This window comes from Babylonia areolata, chromosome 25, assembly GCF_041734735.1.
Source record: "Babylonia areolata isolate BAREFJ2019XMU chromosome 25, ASM4173473v1, whole genome shotgun sequence".
Taxonomy (NCBI): Eukaryota; Metazoa; Mollusca; class Gastropoda; order Neogastropoda; family Buccinidae; genus Babylonia; species Babylonia areolata.
The window spans coordinates 19,766,126-19,778,987 of NC_134900.1; the positions used below are offsets into that span (position 1 = coordinate 19,766,126).

A 12,862-nucleotide genomic window follows, 5' to 3' on the forward strand; every position below is an offset into this window, starting at 1 on the left:
ATGTCAGTCAGAAAGCTTTCTTTCTTTCTTTTATTCTTCCTTCTTCCGTTCCACCTGTCTGTTTTCTCTTCCCTCCTTTCTTTTCTTTTGTTTCTCTTTCTTACTGTATTTCATTTTCTTCCTTCCTTCCTTTGTTTCTCCATTCTTCCCTTTTTTTAATTCATTTTTTTCTTTTCTCTTCTTGCTCTATCTTTCTTCATTTCAGTTTTTTTGTCTTTCTTCGTTCTTTGTACCTTCATCCTTTCCTTTGTTAGTTTTTTTTTTAAATGTTCATTCCAGTTTTCATTCATTATTTCTTTCTTCCTTTCTACAAAGGATTCTGCTTGCGTTGGCACTATGCCTGCCCACGTGTCAGCCCTACGCCATGTACAAGGAAGAAATCCCCAATGGGGATCACGTGCCCCACCCGTGCAAACCCAACTACCTGTGGCACGGGGTGGGCCACAGGAACACCCAGGGGGGCGGCGCCAGGAACCCCTTTGGAGAAGACTTCGCTGCCAACGGCCATAAGGTGGGTGTGGCGAAATGGGATGAAGGTGTGCAGGGGTGTGGGGTGGGTGGGGGGTTGTGTGAATGATAGGATGTGCTGTGTTTGATAGTGTGTGTGTGTGTGTGTGTGTGTGTGTGTGTGTGTGTGTGTGTGTGTGTGCACGTTCTGTTAAGATTTGACACCCATTCAAACCACTCATTCAAGGTCTACTCAAAATCTAACACCTTAGAACACCAGATATCCTAACGCCCAGAAAGTTTAGCACCCACACCAACACCCAAGACCTGACACCAAGACTAACATTCAAGGCTTATCACCCAGACCAAAACTCAGGGCCTAGCACCCAGAACAACAAACAGTGCCCAGCACACAGACCAACACTCAAGACGTAACACCCAGACCAACACTCAAGACGTAACACCCAGACCAACACTCAGTGTCTACTAGCACCCAGAGTTCTCAAGGTCTACCAGCACCCAGACCAACACTCAGGGCCTAGCATCCAGACCAACTTAAGGTCTAGCACCCAGACCAATACCCCAACTCAAGCACACCCACATTGCTGTTCCGGTTCTCACGTGCAGTGGACAGAGGCCCTGTGCCGTAAGGATAGTGACGGGGACGGTCGGACCAACGGAGAGGAGCTGGGGGACCCGGGGTGTGGGTGGTCCAAGGGACAAACCCCGCCCGTCACCACGGGTATCACCCACCCCGGTACGTGGAGAAATGTGCTGGCCTCGCTGCCAGCCACCCGTATAGAGGTGCTGGTGCTGTGGTTTTCTGCTTTGACCACCATTGGGATGGGAGTGAAGATAGAATATTGGAAAATAAAATTTTAGTGGTCAGGGGGGAAGGGGGGGGGGGGGTTATATTATGGTGACTAATTGTTACTGTTCGTGTGAGATGGCAGTAACATTCTTGTTGATGTTATTTTGTTGTTGTTCTTCTTCTTCTTCTTGAAAGACTTCTACGTTCATTTTTGAGCAGTCAGCTGCACTGGGAGCACGAGGGCTTGTATAGGTATGCGACCGTTTTTAATCCCACAATGTAGGTAGCCACGTTCCCTTTTTGGGGATAATGCATGAAATGTAGTTATGCATCATCCATAACATCGGCCAATGGCAAGCAAAACTGAACTTCTCTTCCGAAAGATTGTGATGGGATTTAACGTGTGCGCATTATCATATGCGTGCGTTCGCACACGGAACCTCGGTTTACATCTCATTCGAAAGACTTTAGGGGAATGGGGCCAGTTTCAAGGTTAACACCGAGGGAAAGAACACGCTGAATCGAATAGCTCGCTGACTCCTGGAATTTCCTTCTCCTCGTCCTCTTCCTTCTTCTTCATCTTGCTCTCCTCCTTTTTTTTCTTTTTTTTTTCTCTTCTTATTACTCTTCTTGTAAAATATTATATAATTTTGAGGTTACAGTGCATGCCAATGTTTGGCTGTTTCCTTTCTTGTACGGTAATCGTGTGACACACGCGAACAGCACAGATGTTAAGTTGACATGTGGTATTATGCAGGAGTAAGAATTTTCAGTTCCAATTTTTTGGAGTGGATTTCATTTTGATGTGTTTGTAGCCTGTCTGTTGAAAAACAAATCTGTGGCGAAAATTGATTCAGTTAAAGGGCAACAACCGTTATTTTTCTGTAAACTTTTCTCCGAGAGTTAGGCTATTTTTCTTCTAATCTGCGCAGACATTTTTGACAGGTCGGTGAAGTGGCGCTTCAAAAGGATAACTTTTTCTTGTGATGCGACATTTGGTCAGATATTCTGCTGTGGACGTTACTACAATAATTGCCGATAAAACAGGCTCCTAAAATTAGGATGCTAAAATAGGACTATACCCTTCACGAAATTCCAGAAGGGAGCGTTCTACTGGAGAAAAATGTTGCTGTGTCCATTCAAGACTGACTCTATTAATCATTTCATCTCCTGGCCTCATTATTTGTTAATTTCCAATTGAAAAACCACCGAGGCAACCATGTGTTTGTTCTGTATTGTCCATGTGTTCTATGTGGCTTGTTCAGGATTAAAGAGGCCATGCCAGTCTTGAATAAAAGCTAATTTGTGTTTGCACATTTCTTCTGTCTTTGCTGCTGTGTGCACATGTCAAATGATGGGTATAAGGACAGGTCCGGCGTTTCCTTGTTTGAGGAAGTGTCTGGGTTTGTTCCAATGTACCTTTTATTTACCTGTGTGCTAGTTGAATCGGTAGCGCAAGCAGCACTGACTTGAAGTTGTGTACCTTGGGAATGGAGAGAGTTACTACTCTTTACTATTTGTTTGTGCGATTGAGGGTTACAGTACACATTCAGACCCGACTTCACCATTGGGTGACTGATGAGGTGTAGGTTGTTCCACACACACACATGTGTGTGTGTATATATATATATATATATATGTGTGTGTGTTAATATATAACGATTTCGACAGGATTTTTGTTTTCATACCCCTGTGGTCACAAGATTTGTCTGTGTGAGAGTTTGGTTTGTAGCTGTCTTTGTGACCGTGCGTGTTCCGTTGACACAAACCGGATACAAGTTATGTTTCAATGGTCCTCAGTTTTACGTCTTTCCACTTGGACGAGTTATATTTCTCATCCTGTCAGTGTTGGTAACTAACAACTGTTCATTCTGTGGAACGAAAACTGGTTAAAATACCGTCACAGTTACTATGTAATATACTGTTCTTGTCTTTTTTTTTCCATAGGCGTTTGCGATCCTTGGAACGAGGGTGAATGTGTGAGCAAGAATGCCTGGATGGACTGCAGCAATAATGATGTCTTCGAGTGTGATGCCATCAATCAACCTGGTGAGTGGGACTTTCCTCTGTGTGTGATTAGTAGTAGTCATAGTTGTAGCAGTAGCAGAAGGCATAGCCATTAACTTTCGTGATTAAGAATGCGGTATTCTTTGTACATTCATTCATCTTTTATCTTAGAACCTAATTTTTGGCATTTCAAGGATGTCAGCAGCGGTAAAACGCTGCCTTCGTCGCCTATCATGTCGTTCGTAAGGAATGAGTTAATGCACAAAAAGTGTCTTCATTATTTGTTCATCGCTGTTATTTGATGTTATATTGATCAGTTAAGACGTTTAATTTTGCGATTTTGCAATGCTTCGTACCCCACAGGAATAGGTAGTGACAGGGTGTTCAAATTCTAAATCTGGAAATGTAAAGAAGTTGAATACTGTGAATTTGTAATGTTTCATACCGCCGGGAAGGGGTGGCATGGTAAAAATAAATCATGCGTCTGTCAATGTACAGATGTGCGGAACATCACTCTACGTTTCCCTCGCACCAAGGTGCCAGCCAAGGAGACGACCTATATCTGCTTCAATTTCGAGCTGCCTGACGACCAGGAGTACCACCTGATCGCCACAGAACCCTTCATCGACAACCACAACGTCATGCACCACATCGTCCTGTCCCGCTGTGACGACTCCGGTTTGTAAACTTTGAGTCCCTGGCTAAAGTCTGCAGAAAAAAACCCACCCTTATTTACTCGTGTATGTGTGTGCGTGATTGAAAGCTGTTTGAATGACACAGGAAACAAATCATGAGCCCTTAAAAGTAACTGATATTCGGGTCTTCCCAGGAAGGCAGCCTGGTGTAAAGCGCCTTGAATTTGGTATTTGACCGAAGACGGGCACTAGATAAGTGTTAATAACAATGCTACTAATGATAGAGAACTACTGGTGATGATGGGGAGTGAGTATTGGGGAGAGAGGTGGGATGGAAGGTGGCCGGGGCTGGGTGGCGTGTGTGTTTGATAGTCTTGGGAATATGTGTTGTGTTGGAATATTTCAGGGGTGAACTGATCGTGGGAGTGAGCTTAATGGAGAGGAGCGGGATTTCAGGATTTTTGTTTTCATACCCCTTGCGTGCGTATTTGGTTGTATATCTTGGAAATGTGTTGTGTTGAGGGAATTTTCCTGTCAGACTTTTTGTTTTGAGGTATCATTTTGTATAGTGTTGTATTTTAATAGTGTGTATTGCACTGTGATTTGTATTATATCACTTTGCTTGGAATTGTGTGTTGTTTTGTGTTGTGTTGTTTCGAGGGGACAGGGTTAGGAGGAGGGAAGGAGGAGGGAAGGGGTGTAGAGTCGGTTCTTATCTCCGCCTGTTCTCCGTGGTTCAAAACTTCCCTTCTCTCTCTCTCTCTCTCTCTCTCTCTCTCTCTCTCTCTCTCTCTCTCTCTCTCTGTGTGTGTGTGTGTGTCTATCTCCCCGTTTCTCTCCCCCTCTCTCTCCATCCCTGATTAGTACCTACTATGTCACTATTGCTTTGCAGCTAATGACATTAAACATTTCAGTGTTCAGTGTTCTCCCTCCATCCCTTCCTCAACCACACACCCTCTCTCACCTCCTATCCCTCTCTCTTTCTCTCTTCAGTTACCTCTGCCCGTCTTCCTCCTCCTCTCTCTCTTTTCTTTTTCCCTCCCATCTCCATCCCTATCTTCTTCCTCCCACCCCGTACCTACCCATGTACACACTCATATCCTGTCACCTGACGAATGACGAAGGAACACGCCCCCTTTCACATGCTGTTCCAGTGGGGCTGAAGTCGGAGCCAGAAGACTGCATGATGGGCACTCCGGGCTGTAACCAATTCCTGGAGTTGTGGGCCCTGGGTGTCACGGGTAGCTGCCTCACTCCTGAGACCGGCTACCTCATCGGCAAGGGCCACACCCGTATCGTGTCCATGCAGGTGAACAGAAAAATAATATAATCACAGGGGGGCCGGGTGGAATGGGGGTTGGGGGCGAGTGTTTAAAACGTTCGTAGATGATGAGTTGATGATTATGGTGTTGAGATATTTTTTCCTCTTCTATGTCCTCATGTGCTGTTTTATGCTGTAATGCCCTGTTGTAATTGTATTGTTTCATGTGATGCGCTTAGAGCCCATTATATGAGGCATACTATATCAGTTATTATCATTGTCATTATTATTATTATTATTATCATGAGTAGTAGTAGTAGTAGTGGTAGTCAGTCCTGATACGGCCCTGTGCGGTCAGCTGGACTATAAGAATAAGTAGTAGTAGTGTGATCAGACGTTGGTGTTGTTTTGGGGTGCTTATGTTTCACTATTGCAAAGGTTCTTTTCTTTGAAAGTTTTCTTAATCTGTACTTTGTTACAGAAGATCATACTTAAGCCGTTGTAAATTATCATTAATACCTACACTAAGAACGTCAGAATGATAGAAAGAAAATAGCTAATGCAGCCAAAAGAAAAGACAAAAACAAGCGAAGGTGGGGATAAAGAGGGGGAGATATGACATGCTGATGTAGATAATTTTGATGACACAGCGGTGATAATTATGTGACTGTATTCCTACCGGAGTCGCAGTGGCTGGATTGGTTTGACAGACTTCTGATCCAGTATTTTCTGGTCATCAGGGTTCGAGGCCCTGTTCTTCGCAAAGACACTTTACATTATGCGTGTGTGCGTCTGTTCGAGCACGCGCGCGCGCGTGTGTGTGAAAGAGAGAGCGAGAGAGAGAGAATCAGAATCATATCTATTTGACATGAAGACAATAAATTAAGGTGTATGTGTGTGCACGCGCTTGTGGTTTTGTGTGTGTGTCTCCGTTTGTGTGCCCCTGTGTGTGTGTGTGTGTGTGTGTGTGTGTGTGTGTGTTGCACCCAAAAAAAAACAGTTCCACTGGACCAACCCGACGGAGGTGGACACGTGGTACGACTCCTCGGGCATGACCCTGTACTACACGCCCAAGCTGCGGCGCTACAACGCGGGCATCCTGACCATCGGCCAGACCTCGCTGACCATCCCCCCGGGACAGCCCTCCGTGGTCCAGCAGGGGGCCTGCACCTCTCGCTGCTCCCAGAAAATCTTCAGCCAGGACATCCACGTCTTCCAGGTCATCAACCACATGCACTATCTCGGTGAGGTCCTACTGGAGGTATGAGAGGGGTTGGGGGTGGTATTGGTGGTGTGGTGTACGTGTGGGGGGGGGGGGAGGGGGGAAGGAGGTGGGAGAGTGGATGGTGTGGCGTGGAGGGGGAGGAAGGGTAGGGGTTGTGAGTTGTGGGAGTTGGAGTCGTGAGTATGTGGAAGATGGTTGTGGTCGTCGTGAGTATGTTAACGTGGGGTTGGGAACGTGTGTGTGTGTGTGTTTGTGTTTGTGTGTGTGTGTCTATGTTTGTGTGTGCGCGCGCGTGTATGTTGATGTGATTGTGTGTTTTTGTTAGTGAGAGCGAGAGAGGGGGGTTAGGGTCACGGGTACTGTCTCGAAGTGTTTGGCAGAGAGGAGGGGTTGGTGCGGGGAGCGGGCGGGGAATGGATTAAAGTGAGAAGTCAAGAAGCGGAGAAGAGAGAAAGTGGCGTGGGATGGGGATGGGTGAATGGGAAGTGCATGTGAAGGTTGTTCTTTACTCGGGACGAGTGAACGGATACATGCATGTATTTGTATTTGTATTTCTTTTTATCACAACAGATTTCTCTGTGTGAAATTCGGGCTGCTCTCCCCAGGGAGAGCGCGTCGCTACACTACAGCGCCACCCATTTTTTTGTATTTTTTTCCTGCGTGCAGTTTTATTTGTTTTTCCTATCGAAGTGGATTTTTCTACAGAATTTTGCCAGGAACAACCCTTTTGTTGCCGTGGGTTCTTTTACGTGCGCTAAGTGCATGCTGCACACGGGACCTCGGTTTATCGTCTCATCCGAATGACTAGCGTCCAGACCACCACTCAAGGTCTAATGGAGGGGGAGAAAATATCGGCGGCTGAGCCGTGATTCGAACCAGCGCGCTCGGATTCTCTCGTTTCCTAGGCGGACGCGTTACCTCTAGGCCATCACTCCATGGTGGTGAAGGTGACCGGATGACGGTGGGTGGCTGGACTGAAGCGTGGTCTTCTCTCTTCCTTTTGTGTTTGAGCAGTGTGTTCGTTTGCCCTTGGTTAAAAGTGCACTATGTGTGTGGGAGATCGTGGATGCCCTCGACTTTGGAGTGAGTGAAAGAGAGGGTTATTGGATGCGGGTAGATGAGTGGATTGACAGGCGGTTGGATGGATGATGATTGAATGGCGGTTTATCATTTATTTATTTGTTTATCTATTTATTTATTTATTTATTCGTTCATTCATTCATTTGATCTGTTTATTTACGGATTCAATCATCTGTTTATTAATTTGTGTTGTTGCTTATTCGTTCTATTATTCTTCAGGAACCCGCCAGAATGTGACCTTGAATCGGAGAGGGGGTGGTTCCGCGGTTCTCTCAGACGACAACCCTTACAGTTACGACACCCCAGTGATACATGGGTATGAAGAACGTTGTGCACGTGCCTTGGTGCGCGCGTGTGTTTGTTTGTTTGTTTGTTTGTGTGTGTGTGTGTGTGTGTGGTAAATCCTATCAAAATCAATGCACTATTCGAGTCATGAACAGATAAAATTCGCCTTCGCCAAATGTGCACAGACTTGTTACTCTGCTTTATCTGCTGCTTCTGAGTCACTGCTGTGCGTGTGTGCGTGCGTGCGTACGTGTGTGTGTGTGTATGTGTGTGGGTGTGTGTGTGTGCGCGCGCACGCTTTGACAACTAGAATCTGAAACCGAAACTCTCTTTCTCTCTTTCTGTTTGTGCGTGCGTATGTGTGTGTGTGCGTGCGTGTGTGTTTGTGTGTGTACCTCTGTTCTTATTGTTGACTATTTTCTCTTTGTGTTGTTATTCGTTTTTTTTTTTGTTTTTGTTTGTTTGTTTGTTTGGGGTTTTTTTGTTGTTGTTGCTACCAGCAGTACACCATACAATCCTAATCCTTTGCAACAGGCACGAGCCGCCCGTGCTGATGCGGCCAGGCGACGAGCTGTTGACGCAGTGCACGTACCAGTCCCGCTCGCGACCCAAGACCACCTCCTACGGACAGGGCAGCTTCGATGAGATGTGCTTCGCCTTCGTCTTCTACTACCCCCAGGAAAGCCTGGGCGGCCGCAACGGGTGCACACAGTTCAAGGACGACGACAGCTGCATCTCCGACGATGCGTGCTCCAGTGAGGTTTTCACGTCCACAGAGCCGGCCACTGCTGCTTTTGTCAAAAAGGTAAATTAAGTCAAATCCACCTGAAAGGCAAATCAAATCCACCTGAAAGGAATCAAATCAAATCCACCTGAAAAGTATATTAAGTCAAATCCACCTGAAAGGTGAATTAAGTCAAATCTACCTGAAAGTTAAATCATATTAAATCCACCTGAAAGGTTAATCAAATCAAATCCACCTGAAAGGTTAATCAAATCAAATCCATCCGAAAAGTCAATCGTCAAATTGCCCCTCCCCCCATCCTCTCCCCCCTCTATCTCTCTCTCTGTTTCAGGTATCTTGGGTTGTTCGGCTTACTTTAGGGCGTGCGGTAGTTTGTGCGTGGAGATAATGGTGACACTTTATGAGTTAGGTAAACATTTTGTTTTCTGTTTATTTTTGTGTTGGATTTTGATTTGTTTTTTCTTTTTTTACAGAGAGGGTGTGTCAGATCACATGCAATAAGGAAGATATATATTAAGTACATCTCTTGACTGTCATTAATGTCTTGCCTTTAAATCATTTGGGCTAACGTCTTGAAAAGAAAAAAAAGGGGAAAAAAAGACCTGATGCCTTTCAGTGTCCTGGGCATCATTGTTAGCAATTAAATTTTAAACTTTTATATGAGAATGGGAGAAATTTAGATATGCTGCAAGGAACAAAAGAGTATAAAAAAAATGCATGGAGAGCGAGCGTGCGTGCGTGTGTGTGTGTGTGTGTGTGAGCGCGCGCGCTTGTGTGTGTGTACGAGTGTGTGTGTGTGTGTGTGTGTGAACGCCTGCGCTTGACTGACCCCCTATGCACCGTGATCCACACAGATCATGGAGAGCTGTGACCCCACGGGTTCCACGTGCTGGACGGAGTGTCCCCGGGCCATACAAGAGGTGAAGGCCGACAACCAGTGCCTGAGGGAAGCCTGGGACTTCTACGTGCAGGTCGTCACCACGTACGTCCCTGACCCCACCATGTTCAAGTTCGTGTCCGCCATGCAGTCCTGCGACAAGGCAGCGACTATGGTCACTGCCGAACCCTTCACACCCACCAAGCCCAAGTGGTCGCCTAAGACGCCTTCCATGAGTACAGCCAGGCCAACTGGTTCGTTGGATTTGAGTGAATGGAGGGGGAGGGGGGTTGAGGGGGATGGGACAGAGTTTCGGGATGGTGGGGGGATCGTGATAACTAGATCTAGCTCAGTGGACGGAAGAGATTGAGGGAGACGAGGTTGTGTGTGTGTGTGTGTGTGCAAATACAAATGCTAAAACATTTATTCAGTTCTCCCAGGCCATCAGACCCATATGAACAAACGGTTAATGTGTGTGTGTGTGAGTGTTGAGGCCACGCACACTGCGGATGAGCACTGATCATCCAAGTGCTTCGCGGCTTGTTGGGGGTGGAGGTGGGAGATTGAAAGATGGGTGGGTGGAAGGATGGAACGGAGCAGAGGGTGGGAGAGGAGGGTGGATTGTGTGCGTGTGTTTTGTGTGGGTGAGTGTTTTATGTTTCCACACATGCCTTGGATGAGTACTGTTCTACTGACCGATTGCTGGATTTGAGAGGGCCTAGGGGGGATGGTGGGGGGGGGGCGAGTCGGGGTGGGGGGCGAGAGGAAGGTGGTTCGGTTTTAAGTGTGTGTGTGTGTGTGTGTGTCCAAGTTGCCGCACGTGCCATAGATGAGTATTGTTCGTCCGACCGATTGGTGGAATAGACTGGGTTGGGGGTGGGAGAGGGTGTGGGAAGAAGTTGTGTGTTCTTGTGTGCACCCTTCACTTTCTGGCACTGTCTCTCTTCCTTTTTGCCTTCCTTTCTGTTTATCTGTATATGTGTCTGCCTGTCTGTCCGCCGGTCTCTTATTCTTTCTCTCCCTATCCCTTTTTCTCTATCTTTGTCACAAACACGCGCGCGTGCGCGTGCCAGCACCACCCACGGAGAGAGTGAGTGAACTGTGTGGAGTAGTGGTCTAGTGATTATGCGCCCGACTTGAAGCCAGTCAGTGTCCACAGGTTCGATTCCCACAGACGGACCATGGTTTTAACCACCACCACCAAACCACCACTAAACCTTGAGTCTTTCGGACGAGTCAACAAACTGAGGACCCTGTGCAGCGCTTAGCGCACGTAAAAGAACCCACAACGATAAAGGTGTTGTCCATTGCAAAAGTCTGCAGTAAACAAATCCACTTTGATAGTGAAACAAATAAACTTGCGGACAGGAGAAACGAAAAACAAAATGGGTGGCGCTGATCACTGGCGACTGCGCTCTCACCGTGGAAAGCAGTCCGAATTTCACACAGAGGAATCTGTTGCGACAAAAAGTATTACAATACAATATCATTTTCTGTAATCCATCTTAGTCAAAAGATGACACTGTTTGTGTTCTCAAGGATAAAAGCGCGTGTGGCTCTAATTCCAAGATTAAAAGCAGTACAGTACAATACAGTGAAGTACAGTGCAGTACAGTACAATAAATGCAGTGCAGGGCAGTACGGTACAGAACAAAAAGTGCAGAAAACCTACTGTGCAGTACTTACTTACTATATCCGTCCTCTTGTACCATCTAGGGCGTCGAGGGGAGAAAGAGCTGACGGGCCCTGGCAAGCTGGAAGGCCTCGTTGGGTGGAATGTTGTGGGTCTTCAGGGTTTCTTTCACACCGTCAATCCAGGTCTTCCTTGGTCTTCCTCTTGCCTTGTATCCTGATATCCTTTTGTTGTACGCTTTACTGGCCATCTGGTCAGGTGCCATACGTGTTAGATGTCCAAACCATCTGATCGTTTGCCTTTGGATATGGTGGAGGACAGGTGTTGTTCCCACCATTTCTCTGATCCTGGTGTTTCTGATCATGTCCCGTCTGGTCTTGTTGACGGCTCTCCTCAGACATCGCATCTCGTAGGTGGTTATTTTGCGTTCCAGGCTTTTTGTCAGGGTCCATGTCTGGCACTGGTAGGACAAGGTGGGAATGAAGATGGAGGTAATGAGTTTGGCTTTGGTCTCAATGGGGATGTTGGGATGTTTGAGGAGTGGGGCAAGCTGGTAGCTGACGCTGTTAGCCTTCTGTACTCTTGTCTCAATCTCTCTGTTGAGACGTCCATCTTCCGAGAAAATACTTCCGAGATACTTGAACTCGCTGACTTTTAACTGTGCAGTACAATAGATAAATGCAGTACATTGCAGTACAGTACAGCGCAATGCAGTAAAGTACAGTGCAGTACAATGCAGTACAGTGCAGTACGGTACAACAGGGTGAAGTATAATAGAATAAAATACAGTGCAACGCAGCACAACGCGACGCGACACCACACCACACCACACAGCATCACACAACATCACACCACACCACACCGCAATATCGCCCGTTCTCTGCACTGTTCCAGAAGCCCCCAAGCCAGCAGGGCCCGAGGGACCTGGCTCCTGGTTGCTCAGCCTGGTGAAGCACCTGGACGCTCGGCCTCTCTTGCAGAACATCATCATGAACGTCAACTACAACTACGCCGCTACCCAAAAAGACAAAGACGACGACCACCCTGACGACCATGACCATGACGATCTCGTTTGGCCGTAAAGTCTGTGGAGAAGTTATCAGGGCTGCGTTTGCATAGCGATTTTTGCCTGTACATCTAAAAGTTTACATACTAATATGAGTGCGCACACGCACACACAACACACACACACATACGCGGGCGCGCGCGCGGACACACACACACACACACACACACACATTCGCAGTCAAAGTTTGCTTTGTACTGCGAATGTTCCAAACTCACACTTTCGTAAATTCTGTCAGGATTACGCAAACCTGTTGTTTCAGTTCTTCATTCGTCTGGTTCGTTTTTTTGTTTGTTTGTTTGTTTGGGTTTTTTTGTTGTTGTTTTTTTTTTTGGTTGGTTGGTTTATTTGTTTGTTGTTGTTGTTTTCTGACTGTATGGTATCGTGTTGGAAGGCATGTGCTTTTTCTTTGCTGTCTTCTGTTTCGCGGATTGCAAGTCGCATGCTCTGTCTGTCTGTCTCACTCGTTCCATTCACAAAAACATGAAGCATCTGAGGCCTGACCAGAGCGTTTGGCTTTTGCGTAAGTCAAGCAACAGCATTGTCTGTTTTCATATTGTAAACTCGTATAATCTCTCTCTCTCTCTCTCTCTCTCTCTCTCTCTCTCTCTCTCTCTCTCTCTCTCTCTCTCTCTCCCTCTCTCTCTCAGCGACATTTGGGTGTAAAAATCAACAAAAAGCATGTACGTACGTTGCTTATCTGTTACCCTTGTTAATGGAGTTAATGTCTTGTTCTATTCTTCACCGTCGTCGTCGTTGTCTTCTTCTTCTTTTCTCCTTCAGTTTATTT

General features: G+C 46.5%; 1 protein-coding gene across 1 annotated transcript in view; it reads left to right on the forward strand.

Annotated features, from left to right (window-relative positions):
- LOC143299726 (uncharacterized) overlaps window positions 1-12,623 on the forward strand; it is a 19,568-nt gene extending 6,945 nt beyond the window's left edge. The window contains exons 2-11 of the mRNA XM_076613106.1: window positions 316-511; window positions 1,075-1,204; window positions 3,206-3,307; window positions 3,764-3,943; window positions 5,055-5,209; window positions 6,162-6,405; window positions 7,686-7,782; window positions 8,286-8,556; window positions 9,351-9,627; window positions 11,901-12,623. Coding sequence (XP_076469221.1) covers window positions 316-511; window positions 1,075-1,204; window positions 3,206-3,307; window positions 3,764-3,943; window positions 5,055-5,209; window positions 6,162-6,405; window positions 7,686-7,782; window positions 8,286-8,556; window positions 9,351-9,627; window positions 11,901-12,088 — 1,840 coding nt within the window. The 3' untranslated portion in view covers window positions 12,089-12,623. The remainder of the gene's footprint in view (window positions 1-315; window positions 512-1,074; window positions 1,205-3,205; window positions 3,308-3,763; window positions 3,944-5,054; window positions 5,210-6,161; window positions 6,406-7,685; window positions 7,783-8,285; window positions 8,557-9,350; window positions 9,628-11,900) is intronic.
- Window positions 12,624-12,862: the final 239 nt, after the last annotated feature.